This window comes from Astyanax mexicanus, chromosome 1 (assembly GCF_023375975.1).
Source record: "Astyanax mexicanus isolate ESR-SI-001 chromosome 1, AstMex3_surface, whole genome shotgun sequence".
NCBI lineage: Eukaryota > Metazoa > Chordata > Actinopteri > Characiformes > Acestrorhamphidae > Astyanax > Astyanax mexicanus.
This window is the reverse complement of record NC_064408.1, coordinates 17,326,419-17,352,787: the sequence shown is the minus strand read 5'-3', so window position 1 is coordinate 17,352,787 and position 26,369 is coordinate 17,326,419. Positions and strand designations below refer to the sequence as shown.

Below are 26,369 nucleotides of genomic sequence, written 5' to 3'. Positions count from 1 at the left end.
TGAAACACAAATCTGATGGTATAATCCAACTTGCAAAATGCAAAAATTGAAAAATTAGAAAATAAAAGATTAATATTTTTTATTTTTTCCTGAAATTCTGATTTAAAAACTAAAATTGGAAAATGGATGAAAACTTATTTTTTTGTACTCTAAACTACATTAAAATAAAATAAATAAAATAAATAAATAAATAGTAAGTTTTTACATGCAATTTTCTATTTCGATTTAAAGATTTAAACTAAATGAATAAACGTTACACTGACCCTGGTCCTCTTTGAAGTGGATGAGAGGGAAAGTTATTAAATTGTCTTTTTTAACGCGTTTATGGAGCGTTGAAACGGGTCCCCAGCAGGCAGGAGTTCCTCCAGCACGCATCCATCATGCTGTCAGGAGCCACGCCCCCTCGAATCTCATTGGCTGCGGGGCGATGGTGGGCGTCGCGGTGGGCGTGGTCTCAGAGTCGTACCCTCTCCTCGTTGTTGCGATTGTGATTTAAGCGCGCAGCGAGTGAATGAGGGAAGAGGAGGAAGAAAAAAGGTAGATTTTGAGCTTCTGCAGAGGTTTTCACCGTGTTACAGCAGATACTGCGAGTCTGAGGAGACGATCAGAGACAATCAGAGATCAAAGAGACGGTCAGAGACATGAGTTCATCACCTGGACTCAGAGAGCGACAGTGCGCCTGAACTTCAGCAGCTCACTCTGTGTGTGAAGAAGCCCAGAGCTCTGCTCAGCCGGAGGGATTACTGACAGCAGCACTCACTACTGACTTTCAGACCGAGTTTGAGGAGCGTCTCGCCGGGTTTTGCTTTGTTTCTCTTTCTGTTGCTCCGATTTTTTTTGCACAGTTTTGAGTCTGCCAAGACTTGCAATCCAGCACGTGCTTGGAAAAGAGCGAGAAAAAAGGTAAGAGTTTTATTGCAGTTGCATTCACACACATGCGCGCAAACACTGACGTGCGCATGCACTTCAAATAGAATCAGGTTGTGCATGTTTTAAAGAGTTATTCTAGCTGTTATGCATCCAAAGTAGTATGGATGCAACTAATATCGATTATTTTTACGATTAGTCGATTAAGCTCCTGTTCCTATCTTTCTCTATCGCTTCAAAGTCATTAAAACAGATAAACATTGGATTTAAATGTAATTAAAATGCCTACAACACTTACCATATACCAAATTCTAAATTTATTTTTATTAATCTTTCTTTTATTGTGGGCCATTTTGACTGTAAATATTTTAATGGTAAAATCTGATGTAACTTAACGGATAAATGTAACACAAATGCAACAACAGCAATTTCATAATGTGTGTATTTTAACACTGTTCTAGAAATCATGTCAGAACTTTGATTTGAAGCTGTAGGAGCAGAAAGTAAACTTTTAAAATGATCTTTTAAAATTATTTCCAGAACTAATTCAGCATACCTTCCTTCTGTAAAGAAGATGAGGTAAATGAACACAGTTTATTCACATGCTGTCTTGTAGTAATGCTCTCAGGATGTTCAGTAGATGTCACGTAGGGACTGCATGAGTTAGTAAGTAAGTAAAGGAACTTTACTACGCATCTTTTAAAGACTCTGTAACACATTTCTGTGTCATTTTTTGTATATATATAATCGGCATTGTAGATTATGCCGATTAATCGCTGCAACCGTTGAACATGCAACGTTCAACGTCCATATAACCTAGCTGAACTTCTGTAGCATCACTTTCCCCCCATGATTAAGTGTAAATTACCCCCCCCCTCCTCCCAACTAAAGCCCCAACTTGTCCATGATGCCTTTCCAGCTCAGCACCGAGAAGTGACCCACTTCTGCAGTGTGTTTTGCAGCAGTTTTGCAGACTCCAGTTCTGTCACAGAGCATTTCTTTCCTTCGCACAACAGGGAGCTGCAGCCCAGCGCTGGAGTGTTAATTAAAAAAAGGAGAGCGCGAGAGTGAGACGTTTTAATGAAACGGTGAAGCGTGCAGTTATGGCCCCGGAGCGCATTATTAAAAGGGAAGGATATATTACTAAACTGCTTTGGTGCCAACAGGGTCTGGTCATTGTATGTCGGCCTTGCTGCTATTTATAGTGCGCGTGCGAGGAGCGGGCAGGCTAATTTATTTTAATTACGCGTCACTTCACTCTTTGCACATGGGTCATTATCAACGTGTTCTTTGCCTTTTGCTTTTTGGTCCCCGGAACTTTAAAATGTGACTTTTCAGTTGACTGTTTAGCATATTTATGAGAATCCAGACAAACAGAAACAGAAATCATTTATATTTTTTAGATAATAGTTAATCACTTAAGACTAAAACTCATAGTTAATCACTATGAGAAGAATTCAAAGTGAAATTAATAATATTTATTGATAAACATGAAGCAAATCTCTTTAATTTTTCAGTTCGTCCCTTGAAAACAAGACAGTATGAAGAATTTGTGAGGTCAGTGATGTTAAGAAATGTTACTTTCTTAAAGGGATGCAGTTTGTCCCATAATTATGGACAGGATGGACATGGAATTCTCTTGACACATTTAAATAGCTAAATATGTTAATTTTTTTAATGAAAATAGCTTGACTTTAAATTTGGTGGCACTGTGGACATGGGAAAAACACACTTTGACACATCAAAGAAAACTGTATAAAATGTACTTTAAAAAGTACTTTATCATTCCTCTATATTTATAAGTCTTAAAAAAGTAGTTACTCAGTGTTTATATGAAATTTGAATGAAAAATGAAAACAACTTTGCAGACAAAAGGAATGGTAAATTGATATTGACCCACATGCTAAAGGCTAATGATGCTTTAAAGTGAGATTTGCAATGTCACACTATTAGGATTATTTAAAAAACAAATCCCGGTGATCTGTAGGATTCCTACGCTAGGCTATAAGCTAATCCAGCCCTGCAGCAGATGGAAGGAGGGTTTTCAGTGCAGTGGGGTAAAAGTTTCGGACGCAGCAGGCGTCATTAGCGCTGCAATCACTGTAATGTGATTTGTCTTGGTGAGCGGCGCACGGACAGGGACGGCATTGTGTTTCTCTTCATTAGCCCCAGGTTCTCGCCTGCTTATTTCATCCATCAGTGCGCGAGCCGGCGGGCACCGGGGCAGGGCTCACCCCCTGACTGACCTTTCAGTGTGCGGCATATTTTAAATCACCAGAGAGAGATAGAGAGAGAGAGAGTTTGAGTCAGTTTTTTCGAGGTTTCAGTGAGTTTTGTTCAGTCAAACTTTTTTACCTTTCTCAAGTTTGGAAATGACAGATGTGAGGAAGACTGGAGCCATCTAAAGCTTCTCTATTATAACTGTGTTAGGAGTAAAAAAAACTAAATTAAAACTAGCTTCAGATCACTCCCCAGATAAGCAATTGAGTGTCCTTCTTTAGAAGATTTACATTCAGCTTCTACTAGTATTGGAGATTAAGTTTGAATTAAATCTTTTCACTAGTGTGTGATACTAAAGATTTGAATAAAAGCAAAGTAGCTAACGAAACTAGCTTCAAAACACACACACTTCTATAGTTGTTAATGGAGCATCATTACCAACTATAGAAGATATTACTATTAGAAGTTCCTCCTTCATTTCTTGCTTTTTTGTGAATTAGTTTGGAGGAATGTAAAATAGTACAATTTTAAACAGCCTGTTTTAACCATATTTGTATTTGTGTGGTGTTATCTGAGTTTACTTGAGAAACAGTAAAAAGTAGCTAAAAAAATAGTCTGAAAGCACTCCCAAAAAAAAAGATATCTCAGACTTTTCTATGGAACGTTCTATAGAGCTTTTGGTGGGAAACGCTCAGATATAGAGGATCACAAATCACAGTTAGAAGGCAGTGTGATCAGTGATCAGAGTGATGTAATGAAACCAGCTAACTGAAAAGAGATGGTAGCATGCTACTAATTACCAGAGACATTGTCTTTAAGTAGTTATGAGAAGATTTAGGGCTAAAACGTTTTACTTTATACTTTTTTAACCTTATACATTCCATTTGTCTCAACACATTTTCTCCCCTTCAAATTTTCTCATTGCATACACATTTTGTAAATGCGACTGCTGATTCCTGTTAAGGCACTGTAAAAAAAATCTGAAGCAAAAAGATTGCCAACAATAAATGACTAAATTTTATTTAAAATTTAACCAAACCTCACTATGACTTTTACTTACTTTTTTATATCTCATCCATTTGATTATGTTTGGAAAGTCTGTGGAAATTCTTGTTTAAGCATGTTATTTAACACCGAATAAACACAGCTAGTTACGTCCCGCATTTGTATAACGATGCCATACTACAGCCGCCAGCTGTCCAGACTGATTGGTGTCCCAAGTGTTCAGCGGTGCCCCCCTTAAGCCTGACTAAAACTGACTTAAATGTGTGTCTGTATCCAAGTTTACTCTGACTTTTAAAGACTTTTGTCTGTTAATCCAAGTCATCACTGCTTCTTAAGCGGCATATGGTTTTTGCGTACCAAACTATTCTCATTTTAAATTTTTAATTTTTTTGTGGGTTTGTGTCAGCAATTGGTTTGCCAGCGCCCGTACGCTTAAGATAGGAAGCCACACAAAGTTCTGCGAGGGGGTGATAAGACACCGCTTTGAGCCCCGTAGCCCGAAAAAAAGGTTGTTGCCAAGCGTTTTCAGAGGGGGATTAGCTTACCTAAGTTCTCAGAGGGATAATATAATTGTTCTGTATTGAAATAGCCCAGCCTAGTTGAGAGCATGTGATATTCCCCCAGGGTCCTATTCACTAGCATTGTCTCTCACTCTCAGGTCTGCAGCGGAGGATGATTAAAAAGAAGGGGGGATTTGCATTTTCATGAAATTAGCTGCGGCAAAGTTATTTGGCAACCTGCTTTTCAATAGCGCGCGCAGGTGTGGGCAAATGGCAGTGCGCTTGCTGCTGCTGCTGCTGTTGGCAGCTGTGGAGAAAGGGTGTTAAAGCAAATTCTGTTTATGCTTTGAATAAATTAAGAAATGCACTCTGTTAGAGTTTCTAAGCGCTTATTGAAAGGCGTTTTAAAAGGACTGTATGGGGAGGGTGAGCGCAGTATAAAAGAAGGAGGCTTATGCAGAGTTATGATTTTTGATTTTGTTTGATTGATCATTGTTGTATAAACTTGCACATAATTGCTCACAATTTTAAACATTTTGAATCCTATCAAGGCTGCTGTTTGCTTTTTTATAACATATATAAAATATGCCATTTATTCAGCTAATTTGGCCCCTAGCAGACATGCCATATTCAGCCTTGGAGTCATCATAGGTGTCGGAATTGGCTGCAACGGGCAGCTCGCCAGTTCTCGAAACAGGAACACAGGCGTGTAGCTTCATGTCAGGTTTAGGATATTCAGAACGTGTTGCCCTATTTGCAGAGGAAGTGCTTACGTAGCCTTACTGTGAAGTGATATTAGACCTGTTTGGCCAGTTTTACCAGTGTAAAGTGAGGGAAACTAAGTCCCACACATTCAAGAAGAAGAAGAAGACTGCTTACAGGACAGAAAGAGAGAGAGAGAGAGATCTAAAAAGGAAAAAATCAGATTGTTCAGTCTGATTTTAAACCACTGGACTATTGGTTGAAGATGGAAGGAGATGGTGCTAATATTTCTGGGTAAGGCAATCCGTTCACTCCAGGAACCTGACGAATTTTGACTTGATTCCTGAAACACAGGAAACAAGTGCAGGAAGACTTGAGGGAAAAGAGATTAGAGGTATTAATAATTGTTTAAGAAAGCTTTAGCTTTAAACAGTTAGCGCTAACCGTTTTGAATGTGCCTTAAAGCTAAAAAAATATGGAGTGTGGGCGTAATGAACTGTTTTTTGTGTGTGGTGTATGAGTATGTGTGTACAGTATGTGTGTAGTGTGTGGTGTGTATGATGGCTGGGTTTTTCATTGCCTGTTGTCGCGGGAATACATGAACGCATGTGGCCAGCTGAAACCTTGTGCACAGTATGAACATTTGTGATGCTAATTTATAATATAAAGGAGAACACAGAGAAATCTATGGTCTGAAACTGAATATAGACTTTTTAAAACTTTAAATTCTAGGACTGCATAAATTAGAGGACACCAGCAATTTTGGGGTCTGAGGTCCATAGATACTGTGACTGTACTCATTTCTCAGTTGAGTTTTTTTTTTTTGCAGAAATGACCCAGAAAATAGGCTGATTACAGGTATTACTCTTAAATATGAACATAAATATTACCTCTGATGATTGATAAATGGGTAACTTAAGAAAACCTTTATTTACATGCGTACAAAAACAATACAACGCCTGCTGTATAGCAACATGTTCCAGAAGCATGACGACTGCCTTGCATATCTTGTGTTTGATTGGTGCGTCAGATGTGCGTATCCTCGGAAAATAAGGCTACACTATATATATGCAAGGTGCAGTACACAAAAACATAGGGGCAGTGCAGGTGCTCAGCGGCATCAGAAAATGACGGCTGAAAGTTTTAAAGAAAGACTGAGTAACAGAGTTTTAGTATATGTACAGCTCTGGAAAAAATTAAGAGACCCCTTCAGTTTCTGAATCAGTTTGTCTGATTTTACTATTGATAGGTGTATGTTTGAGTAAAATGAAAATTGTTGTTTTATTCTATAATCTACAGACAACATTTCTTCCAAATTCCAAATAAAAATATTGTCATTTTTAGAGCATTTATTTGTAGAAAATGAGAAATGGCTGAAATAACAAAAAAGTCGCAGAGATTTCAGACCTCAAATAATGCAAAGAAAACAAGTTCATATTCATAAAGTTTTAGAAGTTTAGAAATCAATATTTGATTTGTAATCACAGTTTTCATGCATCTTGGTATGTTCTCCTCCACCAGTCTTACATACTGCTTTTGGATAACTTTATGCCCCTGCTTGTGCAAAAATTCAAGCAGTTCAGTTTGGGTTGATGGCTTGTGAGCATCCATCTTTTCTCTTGATTATATTCTAGAGGTTTTTAAATGGGTAAAATCAAAGAAACTCATCATTTTTAAGTGCTCTCTTATTTTTTACCGGAGCTGTATGTATATATAAGTTTGCTATTTAGCAACACAGACTTCTTTGTTCTGACTAACACCTTCTAACCTTGTGGCTGACCATTTGTCATTACACTATGTTTTCAGACACTTGGGTGAATGTCTCAGTCTTGGTACTTTCACTGACCTGTTCATCCCAGTTTAGCAGGTTTCTTGGGCTTCTTGTGATGGATGAGCCTAACAGACTTGTCATTATTCTTAATTCAATGGTAGTATTTTGGTTTTGCAGTGGTTTTGATTACCTTAAAATAAAGTGTCGGGTCACGTAGGTCAGAATCAGTTCTCATGCTGGTGGTCCTAACAGAAAATTCCACTCACATCAAAGTTTGATTTAAAAATAGCTTAAACTGATCATCTAATATACCTTGTAGAAAAGAACACTGCGACATGAGAAATCCAACTCGCGAAAAGTGCAGGCTTTCTTTTGTATTAGAAGGACGCACGCGGCTTTCCTGCTGCCTTCCGTCATCCTGCTGACCCCCGCTCGACCCTTCCAATCAGAGTGTCCCAGTCGTGACCTCTGACCTGGCTTCAGTATCTCCCGTCTGCTGCCGGCTGACCTTTCCTTCAGGAGAACAGAGAGAGGAAATAACACGTGAAAGAACCTCAGATAGACGCGAGCCTGGCTCCCTTCCTGCAGTTTTCTGGTTCATGTCGGAACTTCTCACTGTGGAAAACTGCACGGCCTCAGCACTTCTGTAGCCTGGTTTTCTCCAGCCTGCAGACGAGACAAAGCGACAACCGAGATAAAACTTGTCAAGATGTTGTTTTATTACAGGAAATGCATGCAAGGAGATCACCGTCAGTCTCCAAAACAAGATAATGGGCCTCTGAGTTGCTGAAGCAACTCGTGACCCCCACCCAGAGATTACAATTGAACAGGATCTTTTTTATAGGCATTTAATTCACTTTTAATGGATGAGATCTGGTCCGATTGACTACCTGCCCTGCATTATGGCTCACTGTCAAAACAGTTCAGATTAAAATAACAGTCGTTTTTTTGTAGAATCCTCTTTATAGCCATTTGCAATCATTTGCAAATCTTTTACCAGCAGGACAAGCAGTGAACTGATATACACCATACATCTGGGAGCACAAACACACCAGACAGTTCTGATAGAGCAGTGCAGAGCTATTGGTGGTCCTAACTAAAATCTCCACTATACATCTGGGAGCACAAACACACCAGACAGTCCAATTTCTTACACCCTGTGCCATCTCATATTATAGAATATAGTTGGCATTGCTTTATACTTATATTATATTATAATATATATTATAATCTGGGCCATATGCATAGTCTGGGGTAGTGGGGAAATGGTTCACATTAGCTCAAAAGTAGTTCTGTTAAAAAAACTTTAAAATAATCAAATGGTAAACCAAAAAGTAACACAGTAGCTGTGCACACCCCCTAATGTTCACCCACAGTATCAAAGCTTAACTCTGCACAGCCTCTTGCATGATCATGTTTAATAAAACATGTTCTCCATAGACAATGATGGCACCAACGGTAGATCACATGTACGATTTGACACCCCTGTGACATCAAGCACTTGAGTTTCACCACTGAATATTGTATGATTTGACATGAAGCAAAAAAGAAAACAGCTCCGAGTGCCTAATTACTTGGCATCTATTATGTATTGCGTAATCATTTATTTATTTAAGTCTGATTACTGCGTAGTTTAAACAGTGATTGTTCAATTTCAACCGCATCACCACGCCACAGAACAACAATGAGCCTCCTTTACAGGGTCTTCCTATAGAACTGTCTCATATTTCTAGAGAAAAGTTCTGCGTTTTTAAAGCTGTAGACTGCTATTGGTGTTACTGGTGAATGTCAGAATCTTTGTGAAAAGTTTGTGAGTGAGTTTTAAGAAAATAATAGGTTTTAATTGTGTGTGCATGTAAAATTTATTTTAAATTCTGATTTTACAATGACCTGACAAAAAAGTAATTCTAGCCAAATGCTGCCAGTCACGATCATTACCGACTACTGCACTGTCCACTGTGGACAGTAATGCCTTCTATGATGTATTTCCAGGACACATGTGACACTGTGGACGAAAGAATGTTAAATCTCTGCACATCTGGGCGGCAGGTGGCTAAGTGGTTAGCACGTTCACCTCCCAGCACTGGGAGTCCCTATCTGGGTGAAGTTTCCATGTTTTCCCTGTGTCTGTGTGGGTTTTGTCTGTAGACACTGGTTTCCTCCCACAGTCAAAAAACACGGAGATCAGATAAATTTAATACTCTAAACCAGATGTGGCCCACAAGCGTGAAACATCTGGCCTGTGAGGTTGTTTGAAATACAGTGAACGAAAGTGTAAAAAATAAAATTAATTGCTTCTCTGGCGAGCTTTTATTTACATTTCTCCCCTGCCTCTCTGTCGAGCTCGGTGTGACTTTAGTTTTTGCCTGTTCTCGTTTTTCCGCCCGTTCTTGGGCTCCCTGTCTCCTTATAAGGGCGTTTTTTTTCACAGCCATGTCCCAATTCACTAGCCGGGGCAGTGGTAGTGTATTGGACTGTGACCCTTACGACGCAGGTTCGATCCTGTGTGAGGAGTGGTGTGTTTATTTTCTTTCTTCTTGAGTTTACCTGCTTTGAATTCAGCTGTTCTGCAATTGGGTTCAACAACCCTCTGGGCTAAAGAGCTACTAGTCTATAGCACTCCATTCAATTACACTTTATTTTCCAATCAGATTTTTTTTTTGTGGCCCGCCACGTTAAGACTTGGAAAATATCTGGCCCGCGGCCAAACTTAACTGCCGACCCCTGCCTTAAATTGATCTGGTGTGTATGTATGTGTAAATGTATGTATGACTGTTTGCCCAGATATGGATTGGCACTCTGTCCTTGGTAAAATGCTGTAGTTCTTGATGCAGTCCTCCAGGTGGACGGTTGTTTCCGGTTGAGAGTACGCTGTGCGCTTTTGGCTGCCTCTTCTCACTGGTGTGTGGATGAGTTCTCCAATTTCAATAACTCACATCACCTTGTCATGAGCATGCTGCCCAGTAATATTTAGCTTCACTCGCAAGATAACACCTCACAGCTCTTATAAGTATGGGCATTCCCAAGCCCTGCCCTGATATAACATTTCATGTTATGAGTTTCTCATGATGTTTGCTGTACAATATGAGGTCTGATTTGATGTTTTTGAGCTGAAACTGTAAGGTATTTTAATGTAGCGAAGCTGCCCTGAGTAGAAACACAACATGATAGATGGATGTCTAGAGCTGTAATGGTCAGTATGGCCAGTTTAACTCTGTTAAAAAGCTTTAGTCTAAATAACAGGCCTTATATCAGTGCAGACCTGGTCCCCCGTAGTTGAGATATGCAGGACAGTTTCATTGGAGCTCGTATGGTTCTACTTACAGGCATTTGAAAGCTGTACTGCCTCAAGTCGGACTTGAAGTGCTCCCTCATTTGCAATGGAAAGTCCTGGAAATGAGCTCCAGATACGAGCCGATAACGTCAAGGCAGATATACCAATCTCGCTGGACACTGTCAGTCACATCACCGTCAGTATTTTCTGTGTGTGTGTGTGTGTGTGTGTGTGTGTGTGTTTGTGTGTGTGTGTGTGTGTGTGTGTGTGTGTGTGTGTTTATTTTTGTCCTCTAAGGCTGTGCCATTAATTTCGCATTGCAGTTCCTTGGAAGTGGTTGTGTAACGTTTTTTTTTTAGGAATTTGGAGAAACTCATTTCAAACGCATCAAGTCATGATTAATGGATATTTATTGGGGGCTTAAAACGCCATTATTGTCATGTTGTGTTGGGTTGATACAGTTTAGCTGTGCGAGTTACCCTCTGGGAAATTCTGTGTTTTATTTGTGTGCGTTTTTTTTCTGAAATGGCTGTGCATTTCCGTGGGTAAGGCAGGCCGGCTCTGCATGGTAAGCTTACTGAGATGAAGCTCTGCCAACAAATAAAACAGGCAATCTGAGCCTGGTTTTCTGGTTGTTTGCCAGCTGTATTGCCTGTGAACATGATTTAGCACAAATACAATGGATCGTTACGGCTATTAGTTATTAGTATTATTATCAGTCTATCCGACTGCTTGACTGGACTATTTGATTAAATAGGGCTGTTTGTTTATTATTATTATTATTATTATTATTATCAACATTTTTCAAATCATTGTCAACATCCCAGTCAGTCCTGGTTATTCATGTATTGTCAGTGACAGTTGTGTATTATGTATATCATGTAAGTCTCAAAAGGCTTTTGCTTTAACCAGAATGAGTAAGGGTCACTTTCCACACGCTGTCCTCTTCCTTATTCTCTGGACTTTATTTAGAAAATCGAAAAATATATTTTGATTACATAACAATTAATCAATAGATATGACCAATTTGCCCTCAATGACGACTGCAGGCTTTTGATATTAGGTTTGCCTAAATTTGCTGTTTTTACAAATTTCGTTGTAAATAGTTTATAAGTTTATAAGAAACCAGACTAAGTAGGTAACTAATATAAAGAGATTATTGTTAGATACATCACAATGTAGATATATGCATGGCTAAATGGATCTGAGGCTAGCACTCAAATTATAGGCCATTAAACAGCTGTTTTTTTGCGTTTGTTCTCATGTAGGGCTTTTCAATTCATCAAAAAAGGGATTAGGAATCAAAACCCATATTCTGAACCTTTATTCTGTTAATATATTTAAATGCAACATAGCAGCAGCACAAATAACTCAAACACTAAGTAACTCAAGCAGCATGTACCAAAGAAAAATGCAGATGTTCAATAAATGAATCACAAACTAGTCACAAGGTCAAATCACCAGCACTAGTCACACTGCGTACTCACGTCATTTTAAAAGCTAGTCTAAAAAGCTAGTCTAAAAGCTGTTTTAATAAAAGGCTGCAACCTTTTTAAAGATTTCCAGGCCTTATTTTTTTTATGACATGTAGAACACAGAACTGCAGAATTGAGGCATAAAATATGATTGTATATCACTGATATAAGGAAGGAAATGCATAAAATGCATCATTTTGTTTGATTCTTCGTTCCATCTGAATCTTTGTTCTGTAAAGCTGCTTCGTGACATCAGTTGTAAAAAGCCCTACGTAAATAAATAAATAAATTTGATCAAAATTTGATAAAAAAGAAGCATCTATTATAAAAATATATAAAATAATCTTTTATAATTTGTGCATACTACAGGTACCCACATATGTCTGTCACACCTCTCGAGCATATACATCACAGTTAGTGTTCAGTGTAACAGATCATGGCAAATTTAGCTATTTTATGTGTAATTGTAGTTGATGATAAATAAATGCAAAATTGTAACAAAATTCAACACAAAAACAACATATCTGGATTGAGGAAAAAATCTATTGAAATTTGGGAAAAATACAGTGGTTTATGTCAGGCTTTATTTTATCTACTCAGGGTAATTTTGTTTAATTGTAAAATAAGTATCATGTTAAACAGTGTCTTTAACAACATAAGTGATACTATTTGAGACTCATTTACTGATTATTTCATATCCTGCTCTTGGAAATGTTAGGGCATCATGCGTTTGCAGTTGGGGAACAATGTGTAAATTACTTTTTTTTAACATACTGTGTAACTCTCCTTTAATCCTTTAATGGCATCGCCAGTTATGTGTCATGTTTTCCATTGTTCTTTACAGGTGTGTTTTTCAGGTGTGTTTTTTTTGTTTGTTATTAGTAATTGGTTCTTTTTCCGTGTGCCGCAGGGCTGCGATGGTGAACAGCCGCGTGGAGTCGTCGGCCGTGGCCGTGACAGGAGGCAGTGGTGGGTCTGGGCGCTCGTGTGCTGGCTGCGGGGGCCGCATTTCTGACCGGTTCCTGCTCTTCTCCATGGAGCGCTACTGGCACACGCGCTGCCTGAAGTGCTCGTGCTGCCAGGCCCAGCTGGGAGAGATCGGCACCACCTGCTACAGTAAAGGGGGCATGATCCTCTGCAGGACCGACTACATCAGGTACGAGTCTACCAAACGCTTAAACTCTCCACTCATTAGGAATTTGCCATATCGTATCATACGCAATAATATCGTCAACATTTTTGAATATTGTGAACTATATCATACCCTGAAATATTGGGCCATATCCCCCATCCCCAATTAACACATCAGGGTACTACTTTTTTGCTGTTTTTAGCAAAATAAAAATTCACACTGTTCTCATTTCCCATTATAGAGGAATATGGAGCTAGACTAGTGTTTAGTTTCTCCACTAAAACTCTCAGTTAAACTCAAAATAACTCTAAACAATAATATATTAGTTTAAATATCATTAAACTTCCCTGATATATTATAATACAGTAAAAAAATGACCTAGTCTGCCAGCTGTATATCACACTACACCATTATTACTGTTGCCCTCCCAAAAAATACCAGTATTTAAAAATGTAATAATGGTTTTATCCATGATTAAACCACTGAATATTGTTGTGCTTAATACAGTATTAATAATCTTAGTATTTCTAACACTGATTATTTTATTCACATTTAAATACCCATTATTAAAAGCCTAGTCTTAATGTGTACACTAAAAAGTGTAATTAATTCAGATTTATCACAGAATTCTATTGTGATTAATCAGATTGTAATCGATAGACACCCGGAGTTAAAAACATATAGGTTCTTAGCTACTTGTTGGAATACAAGCATTTGATTTCAGGGGTGACAATGAGAAACATCACAAACTAGATAAAAAAAAAAACTCCTGGATTTATTCTATATTATTGTCTTATATAAGATATTAGTAAATTGACTTATGTATAGATCCAAAGTGTGCCATTAGTGACCATATATAAGATGTTTTTTTATGATTAATTATCTATAAAGCTATGGCAAAGTAGCTTAAAACAGCAATAATATGATGACTAACACACTTTAATGCAATGCAACATTCATGACTATGAGACAATCCCTATTAAATCCCTATTAAAAAGGCTGAGATGTCATTCAAACTGTTATTACTCAGATTTAAACTGATATTACTCAGATTCAGACTGTATCAACACTATTCTACCTTTTTAATACTATTTTCTATGTCTACAGTTAATATTGCTTTTAAAAGACTGCACAAACGGCACAAAACTCAAATTCAGAATGTTATTTAATCTCGTTTTCAGAAATCAGCCTCCTTAAAGTATTTATTGTCTGCAGATGTTCTACAGGAACGTCTGATTGGACATCGCTGTTGTAGTACGCCAAGGAGCGTAGCCTTTCTGAAGCCATCTGTAGCTTGTTTGCCTGTTTGGAGGCAAGCTGTGTGAGCGTACAGTAGCCAGGACAAGAGGGTATAAAACACCACGGTCATGACAGGAACTGTGTGGGTGTACGTATGATATGCCGTATCCCTCAAAGGCTTCCCACATGCCCTTTCATGTGTTTTTAAGGCTTTTCCTGAGGCTGTTTAAAGCATTGAAATTTGGGGGTGAATTAGGGTTGTGTGAAATGTCCAATCACAATTATGCAAAAAAAAAAATATTATCACACTATAATATTTAGTTGGACCGCCTTTAGCTTTGATTGTGTCATGCATTCACTGTGGCATTGTTTTGATAAGCTTGTTACAAGATTTATTTAAATCCAGTGTTGCATTAATTTTTTACCAAGATCTTGCAGCAGCATTAATGATGGTAGAATCTGACCGCTGAACAAAGTCTTCTCCATCCAGCACATCCCAAAGATTCTCAATGAGGTTAAGTTCTGGACTCTGTGGTGAACAATCCATGTGTGAAAATGATGATCTCATGCTCCCTGAATCACTCTTTCACAATTCCAGCCCCATGGATCCTGACATTATCATCTTGGAATATGTTCGTGCCATTAGGGAAGAAAAAATCCATTGATGGAATAACCTGGTCTATATTCAGTATATTCTCGTAGTCAGCTGACCTCATTCTTTCAGCACATACTGTTGCTGAACCTAAACCTGCAGACCAACTGCAGCATCAGCCACACATCATTTACTTAGCCAGGCAGTGTATTACAATAGCAAAATTGGTTGATGTGAACAGTGAACATCTGATGACCTGGTTAATGGTTGTGACCTTTCATGATTTTGACCTTGATTCATCCAAACTCACTTCATGATTTGTCAAACTGTATTATATAGTGTGCATTTTACATAAAATGCTGTTAGCTCAAAAGCCTAGTGAGAATGGCAAGCTCAAATAAAACAGCTGTGGAAAAAAATAAGAGAGCACTTAAATATTAAGAGTTTCATTGGTTTTACCAAATTAAAAAACCTCTGGAATCTAATCAAGAGGAAGATGGACGATCACAAGCCATCAAACCAAACTGAACTTCTTGAATTTTTTGTACTAGAAGTGGATTAAGTTATCCACAAGCAGTGTGTAAGACTGGTGGAGGAGAACTGAAAACTGTAATAAAAAAACAATATTATTCAGCCAAATATTGATTTCTGAACTCTTAAAACTTTATGAATATGAACTTGTTTTCTTTGCATTATTTGTGGTCTGAGCTCTGCATCTTTTTTGTTATTTCAGACATTTCTTATTTTCTGCAAATAAATGCTCTAAATGACAATATTTTTATTTGGAATTTGGGAGAAACAAAAATGTTTATTTTACTCAAACATAAACCTATAAATAGCAAAATCAGAGAAACTGATTCAGAAACTGAAGTGGTCTTTCCAGAGCTGTATATTGACCTGAATTTATTAGTATTTATTTGTGTTTAATGGCCGTGTCACCTTGTCCATACGCTACTATAGTGCTGCCCCCGCTCTCTGTATGCATTTGGCTCTCGCTCCTTTGTGTATATAATGGCAGGAGTTCCAGAGGTGAACAGATTAGATTTGTTTGTGATTATGAGATGCTTTGAAACTGACCTTTGCTTGTTTGGATGTGCGCGGCGGTGCGTTGGCCCATGACCACCCGGCGTCGATGCCCAGACTACCCGGCCGGTGCCAACTGCGGAGCACAGAGCGTGTTTGAGAGTGCTTGGCATGGGCCGTGCAGATGGTTTGGTGCCTGTGCCCGATGTCTCTGTGCCAGGTCATACTTGTTCTCGAGGGCAAAGAGACTTACAGACCCCCAAAAAACCTGCAGGAGTGGTATAAAGCCCTCCGAGCTAATGCCAGCCTGGCTTTGACGTCTGAGCGCCGGACACTCCTGCACATGCTTACTCATAATTAGCTCGACATTATGATTTTAATGAGGCCCTTAATGAAAAACAAACAAAGTGTTTATACCTTAAAGGGTGGCAGTCTAAGTAGACTGGATGATTTCATCTCCAGCCAATGGCGAAGATGATTTACCTGTAGCTGACAGACCGGTTTTTGACTCCTCAACATGTTTATGTAAGTGCATGGGCCCCATAAATTGCAGGCTTATTATGAAGTTATTAAAAATAGCTTAATTACGACTCTAATCAGGCCCTTAATGAAAAACAAAGTGTTTAGAACTTGAACGGTGGCGGCAGTCTGACTAGAATGGATGGCTTCATTTTCAGCCAATGGCAGTGCTATTTTACCTGTAGCTGGGAAGCCAGTTTTTTTTACTTTTTTTTAAGTGTATGGCCTCCTTAAATTGCAGGCTTTTTATAATATGTTATGTTATTAGTCCTTAGTAGTGTTCAACCTAACTATTATTTTGTAGATTAATGTAGTGATATATATATATTTTTGATGTTACTAATTTACTGACTAAATTAATACATTTTCTAAATGGTTTTCGGTAAAAAGGTATATTAGCGCTTCAAGTGATCGTGTATAGCAGTTATAGCTGCAGCTCGCGTTGTGGAAACATCTATGGTTGTGTCCCAAATCACACACTTATTCTATACTGACCATATGACTACATTAATGATTGTGGTGCACTCTTATTATTATTACAATTAAAAAATACACCTTATATAGTGTGGTATTGTGCAGTTTGTACATTGTGCCAATCAATATACAGCTCTGGAACAAATGACTATTTATAGTAATTTATTTTGTATGTTTGAGTAAAATGAACATTGTTGTTTTATTCTATAAACTACAGATAACATTTCTCCCAAATTCCAAATAAAAATCTTGTCATTTAGAGAAATGGCTGAAATAACAAAAAAGATGCAGAGCTTTCAGACCTCAAATAATGCAAAGAAAACAAATTCATTTTCATAAAGTTTAAAAAAGAGTACAGAGATCAATATTTGGTGGAATAACCCTGGATTTTAATCACAGTCTACCTGCATCTTGGCATGTTCTCCTCCACCAGTCTTACACACTGCTTTTGAATAACTTTATGCCACTCCTGGTGCAAAAACTTCAAGCAGTTCAGCTTGGTTTGATGGCTTGTGATCATCTATCTTCCTCTTGATTATATTCCAGAGGTTTTTTAAATAAAAAAAAAAACTCATAATTTTTAAGTGGTCTCTTTTTTTATTATTATTAATTACATACCTTCTGTACTGTAGTAATAACAACCGGTAAAGAGTGTGAGCCCTTGAAGTGTTTAATTTGTTTTGCAATACTCTACTATTTGCAAGTAATGACCTAATTTAATGCATTTAATTACATAAATAATTACATACTTACAATCATTCACTGACCTTTCTGCTGTGTTGTCCTGTTTTTTTTTTGTAAGACAAGAAGTGGCTGTTATAAATGGCATGAAAAAAAATGATAGATTTACCAACTTAACAACCCTGCACACACACACCACAGTAAACCATGGGAAATTCTTGGTTCAGTAAGCAATAATAAGCAATAATGCAATATATAATTAGCATAAAATTACAGCGTACATTCGTTAATGCCAGTAATAACTGTGATTAGGGTTAAAGGGCTAAAGTGCTAAAGTTATCATCTCTCCATCAGTAGTATTACAGTTCACACTGGAGTTCACACTGGAGTGATTGTGGAGCGGTTGCTAATTAGGGGTTTACAAACCGTGAACATGAAGTCACGACTGACCTGAAGTCAAGAAATCACCACAAATCCTTATTTATCAGATTTATTAGCATTGTGTACTTCAATATGTCGCCCCAAACAAAGACCCGTATCAGTCCTGTAACTCTCTAACTTTCAGGACGTGAGCTGACAGGGTGACGGCGCCGCTCGTTGTGTGTGGGACTCTTTGCTAGATGTAAAGTATATTCAATCTGCAGTGTATTAAATATGTATAATGTACTGTAGCTAATCAAAAGGGCAGAGCCTCATTGCCAAATGGCGCGGTGCGGAGCCTGAGGTCCGATAAAAAGAAAGGAGCATTAATTAGGACGAACAGCGCTGCTTTCTACATCCCCTTATTAAATTACTGTTTGGATTAAGATCAAAAATTCATTACTGCGAGTCAGTCAGTGCCAGGACAGCGATAGTGGAGGGGGAGGCAAGAGAGGGAGCAGGCAAGAAGAAGGAGAGTGAGAGAGACTGAGAGAAAGAGAGAGACAGAGAGAGAGAGAGAGAGAGACGATGGCACAGGCTGGCTGCCAAAGCAGGACGCGAGCGGAAGAAACGCTTCCACTATTGAAAAGTAGCTGCGGGAGGGAGGGAGGGTTAGAAGTGTTGTCTCTGGGTGTTTTATACAAGCCAGGCCTTGCCAATCAAGTGATTTCGGGTGATGATCAGTTGTGTAATAAATTATTTTACATTATTAAAATATGTTTTTTTAAGACTTGTGGGCTGCTTTTGTCGCTAAGCCCCAAAAAGTGTAATTATATATCTAAGTGTAATTATCTATATAGGTGTTACATATCAAGATCAAGACCTTGATTTTTGTGATATTGACACAGATGTGCAAATGCAATATTTTTGCTTGTCAAGTCCCTGCAGAGAAGTTCTGCCAACAGAATAAAACCCTGATCGATCAGTAATAAACTATACATCCCTTTTTTGTTTTTGCCCATTAAAACTTTTCATATGATGTAGAGTATATACCATTTCATGGAGTATCATAACAGAAATGGCAACAGAAAAATGAAAAAGCTAAATTAGTTATACATACAAACAGCTTAACAGTGCATAGGGATGTTCAGTACTCATAGTCGTAATCCAACACGTCCTTTGTGACTGAATGTTTAGTGGATATACAGCTCAATTTGACCAAATTGAAAACCTCTGGAATATAATCAAGAGGAAGATGGATGATCACAAGCCATCAAACCAAACTGAACTGCTTGAGTTTTTGCACCAGGAGTGGCATAAAGTTATCCAAAAGCAGTGTGTAAGACTGGTGGAGGAGAACATGACAAGATGCATGAAAACTGTGATTAAAAACCAGGGTTATTCCAAATACACCAAATATTGATTTCTGAACTCTTAAATCTTCATGAATATGAACTTGTTTTCTTTGCTTCATTTGAGGTCTGAAAGCTCTGCATCTTTTTTTTTTTGTTATTTCAGGTATTTATCTTTTTCTGGAAATAAATGTTCTAAATGGCAATATTTTTCTTTGGAATTTGGGAGAAATGGTGTTAATAGTTTATAGAATAAAACAACAATGTTCATTTTACTCAAACATATACCTATAAATAGAAAATCAGAGAAACTGATTCAGAAACTGAAGTGGTGAAAGATGAATGACTTGGAGATGTTGTGACAGGTGCTGTTTTTGCATATTGTGCATAATGGCATGCTAGCGTTGATTATATGAGCGAGTTGAGCGATTGAGTGCGTGCGTGTGTGCGTGCAGATGATATTTTTTTTCTTCTTCCTCAGATCGTCAAGAGCAGGGCTTGAACTCATTTGAGCATTCTCTCAAAATTGCCCATAACAACCTCAAGCCCAGGCAGCAGGGTAATCAAGTGCGCCCTAATTAGGAGCCAAGGGTGGATCAGAGGCTCCCTTTAGCCACCCCCCACCCACTGCCACCTATTATACTGCCACTCCACATTAGCTGATAGGCTGCAGTCAAGGACTGGAGGGCATTGGTACCCTGCCATGGAGGCCTGGAAGGCTCCTGTACTGCGTCATACACTCCAATTACTTACTCCGGTTATGGCACAAATGTGGCTTCCCAGCCTTTACAGGATCTTTATGAATTATATACCTTCAGTTTCTTTATAGAGGAAAGTCCAGGAACTCTTTACACTAGATTTTGGTGTTGAGGTTGTCATTCGTTTGTTGGAGTAACTGTCTCTACTGTCTTGGGAAGAAGTTCTACTATATGTTTGAGGATTGCTGTGAGGATTTGATTGCATTGAGTGACAAGAGTGTTCGTCAGGATGTTAAATGATCTTCACCTCACCTCATCTCAAACTCACTAACTCATCTTAAAAGTACTGGATGGAGCACCATCGTTAATTCTATTGAACACAGTAACATTGCTCCACAGCTCAATGCTGTTGGGCTTTATACTCTTGTACCCCATGCCCAGCATTAGCATTTATGCTAATCTAATTCAGATAGTCTTATTCTATTGGTAATACTCTCTAATGTCTCTACAGGGAATAAACAAGTTGTGTGAGTTAAAGGAGTTAAATGCATTTATTAGATAGCGAAACCATATGCTATCTCATGAATGTTGTTGTATTGTATGCTTTTGCAGTACTTATATTGTTTGTTAATTAAGCTCATATTAGTTTATTACTGAATATCATTATGTGCAAGAGAAAATATTCAATTCAGTTCAATTCAATTTTATTTATATAGCGCGTTTTACAACAAAAGTTGTCACAAAGGAGCTTTACAGAGAAAAACTGGTCCACGTCTCTTATGAGCAGCACCACAGAGATGCCAATTACTGTGCCAACAATAAGGAAAGACAAGGAAAAACTTCCTCCATAAAGAAGAAGAAGCCTTAGGATGAACCAAGACTTAGTCAGAGGAACCCATCCTCCTCGAGTAGATCCGCTCACTACAAACCAATAACAAACTAATAACCGAACAAAACAACAGTACAGAGAGATAATGTGCACTAAAGCTAATATAACAGGTACTAATTTATGAATGTAAAAAAAAAAAATCTAATAATTATATCTAGTAAATAATCTAATAATTATATCTCTTATAGACTGGTTTCTAACTGGCTTTTCTTCGTACGAAGATTATTGTCTAAACGCTGGATGTATTTTATTGTTGCAGGCTGTTTGGTCACAGTGGGGCCTGCAGTGCATGTGGACAGTCGATTCCAGCCAGCGAGATGGTGATGAGGGCACAGGGAAACGTCTACCACCTCAAGGTGAGTCACGTGACCATTCCAGCACTGGATGTCCTACAAATTATTATTATTATTATTATTATTTATTTATTTTTTTTCAAAAGTAGGGGGAATATTTCACACTGATTGAGATTGAAATTTAGTTCCTCTTATGTTCAATGAAGAGGTCATGTGATCCTTCAGTATCAAGATTTGTGTTCTTATACAGAAGAGTCAAACGTTTTAAAACCACCCCATTTACTGTTTCCTGTTTCCTGCACCTTCAAAAGATTGTTGGAAACTGAAGAAAACTGGTACAGAAAGATGTCTGGCTGACCCACATGGCAACACCTTACATCAGCTTCACATACTGTACTGAGTGCAGAAATAAAGTCATTTTATTAGATGACAACATAAAAATCTGATTGTCTGGGTCGCGAAGCGCTGCTACTGGAGTACTGAAAATAGGGGTGTTCTAAAACTTTTGACCTGTAGTGTACGAATAAAAAAAAAATACTGGAAATGAATGATGCGATTTCCTTTTTTGTGAGTTAAATAGTGGTATTTGTTTGTGTAAAATCTTGTGTATATATATATGTGTTTATATATACATAAACCTTGGCTCACGTTCATCACCCTGACGTATCTTCTTACTGTAGTGTTTCACGTGTGCCACGTGTCGGAACCGTCTGATGCCCGGAGACAGATTCCACTACGTCAACGGCACCATCTTTTGTGAGCACGACCGGCCCGGTGGAGCCCTGCTCAGCAGTCACCTGACCCCCCTGCAGAACAGCACCCTCCTCCCTGATCAGAAGGTAAGACTGGGTTCCCACCTGGAACCAACACAGACTACTGAACACCTTTTTATACCACAAGCATGGTGAAGCGTGCACTTTAAGTTGTGTACTGATGCTATGAGTATAATGCAGTAAAGTGATGGAAGCTTGTTTGCACTGTAGTAGATTCACATTTACACTTTTACAAACACTGCTTCGTAATTTACTTAAAACATCCAAGGCTAGTGTTGTTAGACCCAAAAGTGAAAACACACTGATTTCTGATACTACCATAAATGAGCCACACAATCCCTACTGCTAGTCATACAATCCCTAAAGTCAGAGCATAGAGATTCTCACACTATGTAAATCCTATAAAAACAAGAAGTTTTTTAGTAAGTACAACAGCTCGAGTTTTCACCAGTACCAATCAGAGATATTTATGTTTATTGAGGGGCAGCTACTGGAAGCCAGTAATGGGTATGCAGCAGGTACAGTCATATAGGGCTGGTCAGTATGACTAAAATCTCATATCTTAATTTGCTTATAAGAAAACGTTAATATTCCCAATATATAATTCACTTGGCTCTGGTTGGTTTTATTGAATAGGTTTGATTATGTGGTTTCTACGCTGAACTGTATGGCGGACTGTTGTCCCTGTAAATAGAAATTCACAAAAGTGTGTCACATCTTGAAATACGTGGCCATATTTAAATAAATAGTTTTATAGCTTTCTGTGTGGTGCATTGGAGAACGATAGGGTTGGAATACACAAGGCATCTCATGATACATTATTGTCACGATACACTGCCCACGATATCGATGACATGCAATACTCAACATATTAAAAAGAAAATTCTCAACAATACTTCATGCCATCTGTGTTACTGAAGAGGATAAAATACTGTATTTTTTGCACTATAACGTGCACTTAAATTTCTTTAATTTTCCCAAAAATTGTCAGTGCGCCTTTTTAATCCAGTGCACCTTATGTATGAATTCATGTCAGGTTGTAAGGAGCAGTAAAGCAACTCTGCTGAAGTACAGCATTATACATTATACAGGAGTTTCAGTTTAGATCTCTAGCAGTATTAGCATTAGTCGCTAGCCGCGCTATGTGCTAGCTCTTTGGCCATTCAGAGGTGAGTATTATCGTCCTGAAGCCTGCTGCTCACTCCGGCCAGCACTGCTGGAGCAGCATTAGCATTAGCTACCCTGAACGCTAGCTCTTTCGGAAATCTGGAAATCTAAGCTTACTGTAAATGAACAGAAGCGCTTTACTCACACAAATAAACAGGTTTTAGGAGAGAAATCTGTGTAGATTAACTTCCAGCGCTTGTTTGACTTTAAAAATATATATATATTTTTTTTAGAATTACAGTTTTCAGCGTGAAAAATAAAAATACAACAATAAGTTATCGCAAAGGGAAATAATATGATATATAGCAATAGCAATATTTTGTCCCACCCCTAGAAAACACCACTGCCTGCCAGTGAGCTACCACACCATGTGGGAGATTATAGTTTGATTCTCACTCTGGGTGACTGACTTTCCTGCGCTACACCAGTAAGAGTCCCTGGGTAAAGACTCCTCTAACACTACATTGGCCCGTCTCTGTTATATAAGTAAACTTGTAAGCCTTCATGCATTAAAGCATTAACAAAATGCACAAATTTAAATGCTTTAAATGTGTAAATGTTAGTCAAGGCCTCCCTAAAAGATGATTTCAAAATGAGACTGAAAAGTCACTTGATCAGAAAGGCATGAAAGGGAGTTTCACTTTAGCGAAGTCGGTGGTAAAGAAAACATTCCATAGTTTTAAACCTAACTGCCATCTCCTGCGCTGGTGGCATGCAGTTGTTTTTGTTTCCATTCAAGAAAAGTGTTCCCGAGCTGGGAACTGTTCAGCTTGAATTAAATTTTGGAATTTTTAAGACTTTGTGTCCAAGGTGGCCTGATGGACTTTTATTAAAACAGTTATTAGAAGTTCTCTGTTGGAATGTGAGAAGGCATTCGCCAATTTTCCAACTACTGAAGGTCTTGCGGTCTAGAGAAGTTGCCATAAAAATGCAAAAGGCAATAATAAAAGGTTCTTTTTACACCTTACTGTGAAGTTAAAGACAGCTCTGTGTAACATGACCTTGCTGTGCTTGCTTTTCTTTGACCACTGACAGGAACCTGCAGTGAGAACCCCAATGCAAACTCAGCTCTGTATGCGTTTGATCACTTTCCAGTATTGTTAGACTCTGAAATAAAGTGCTTTTGCATTTGCAGAATAATTTTATATTTCCATTATTGTTTTTATTTTTGTTGGTGTCTAATTGAGTAACTTTATTGCCATTATATTTATATAGTATGATGTCATAATTATAAAGCTGTTGTAGGGCAGGGTAGTGAGTGTAATTGTGTTAAACAAATTACAATACACAGTTTTTTTATTGGTTATCCATGTTATTGTTGAGGCTGTATGTAACATTGTGAGTGCACCATTTAAAGTCAATTCTATAAAATCTGGAGATTTGGAGACCTCTCTGGTGATTGCAAACAGTGTGTTGAAGGGTAGTTTTATGCAGGTTAATATAGATACATTAATGTGGGAGACTATGTGTTTTTAAGTATATTGTTTTGTTCATTTTGTTTATTTATGAAAAATTTCCAAAATAAATGCAATTACATCCATCAAACCTACCAGACCACTAGACCAGTTTTTAGAATATAACATAATATATTAGAAGTTGCAGGAATGGTCGTGCCAAAATTTTGTCCCCTCCCAACTCTACTTGTCATGAATGGACAGGGCTCACACATGAGCAGATGTAGTACAGATATTTTATTAAATAAATCAGAATACAAAGGTTTTGTCAAAATGAGCAGCGTCAGTAATGGTAAATAGCAGCAATATGGAAAATACATACCATAAACAGTAAACAGTCCAGGTAATACATAGAGTTCAGTAGCGAAGGGCAGGCAGAAATTGGTGAATTAACAATTAAAGGTTGTACATGAGAGAAAAACACAGGCAAGGTAATAATGCTTTGTAATTCAGGTAAACCAGACAATTACTCAGCGAGGAGTGTGTGTGCTGAAGTTCTATTCATACAGAGTGCACAGGTGTTTAGTATTCTGGTGATCAGCTTCCTGGAGGTGCCCTGTGCAGAGTCATGTGATCGTGTGAGTGTGTGTTGTCATGGTGAGGTGCATTCTCTGTAATGTAGTCCGGAGATCGCAGGCAGAGCATGGGCATCTGGAGTGTGGGATAGCCTGGTGCACCTACAGCACCAGGTGTGACACTAGATTTGGTTTTAGCAATAAAAAAAGGAATTCATAGAAAAATCTCATAGACTGCTGCTTAAGGGCAGAATGGGAAACCTCCTGCATTTTATGGATTCACTGTATGTTGTGGAAAGACTCATTCGTAGACTAATTCATTTTGATAAATCAGTTTAAGACATTAAAGCTGACAGTCGCGTCACTTCTGAAACTAAACATTCATATCCCACATGGGTAATGGTTTAATTTATAGAAGTTTGAATGTATGTGACTTAATCTAATGAATAAAACAAAGCCTCCACTCTTCTCTTCTTTCTGTGTTTAGGTTTGCTGAGGGGACAAGGACTTCACACAGCATAGCGTGCCTTCTCCTTGTCCTTTTTGTCTTCTCTTCTTCTTCAACCCACTCTCTCTCCACCTTCATCTTCCTGTTGTGAAATCTTCATCCGTATCCAAGACACTCTCATTCTGTTCATCAGACCTCCATAAAGGACCTCTTCACCTGAGCAGAGTTCTTCTCAGAGGCCGGAGAACCTATCCGAACCTCTCACAGACTTCCAGGCTGATCTGAGCGAGCAGAGTGGGAAGCTGGAACAGTCTGGAGCTCACTGTTAATGATGGCTGCGGTTTGCATCTGGTGGACCTGCTGAGTGAGACCTCATGAGCCGTAAAGCGAGACTGCTGAGAACTGAGAAGCCCAAACCACAGAAGACGAGAAGGACCCACACTTGCAGTGCTATTTTTACATTTGATATTAAGACTTTTTTCTGAGGGTGCTGTGGATGTTCTCGCAGCACTCTGGACAGTGAAGCACTGTGGACATTACTGTGCTGGATGATTCAGAACATTGCCTCTTCCTCTCTTAGCTCCTCCACTCGTTCCCTCTGAAATTCTGAGTTTTTCGTGGTTTGTACTCCTGTTGCCACATTATTCACACAACTTACGGTCGTTGAAGATTTGTACTGCTGGTGGTCGCCCGTTTCATTGACTGGAAATCACATTTTCACAAGTGGGTCTGATGTACATGTCCTGCTTGAGAAGCGAGGGAGAGGAGAACCCAAATGTATATATATTCCCTTTCTTGTGCTCTCATATTGTGTGCTTAATGGCTGATTTCTTTTTTTGTGTTTCAGTGTACTCTGTTGATCAAACAGGCAGAGGTGCATTTTAAATGATATAAGATATCTGTATAGTAAAAAAGTACTTATTAAATAACTATAACCAGTAAATAA

The 26,369-nt window shown here is 38.3% G+C and overlaps 1 protein-coding gene across 2 annotated transcripts; it reads left to right on the top strand.

The window, feature by feature from the left end:
• Positions 1-478: 478 nt before the first annotated feature.
• On the top strand, positions 479-26,369 carry lmo4a (LIM domain only 4a). 2 transcript variants are annotated; one of them, XM_007256976.4, is made up of 5 exons: positions 479-903; positions 12,725-12,970; positions 21,033-21,129; positions 21,747-21,905; positions 25,463-26,369. In XM_007256976.4, the coding sequence occupies exons 2-5, from the start codon at positions 12,732-12,734 to the stop codon at positions 25,469-25,471; spliced, it is 504 nt and encodes a 167-aa protein (XP_007257038.1). In that variant the 5' UTR covers positions 479-903; positions 12,725-12,731; the 3' UTR covers positions 25,472-26,369. The 2 variants fall into 2 exon arrangements, with proteins under 2 accessions (XP_007257038.1, XP_007257037.1); XM_007256975.4 differs by lacking the exon at positions 479-903 and adding an exon at positions 5,417-5,588.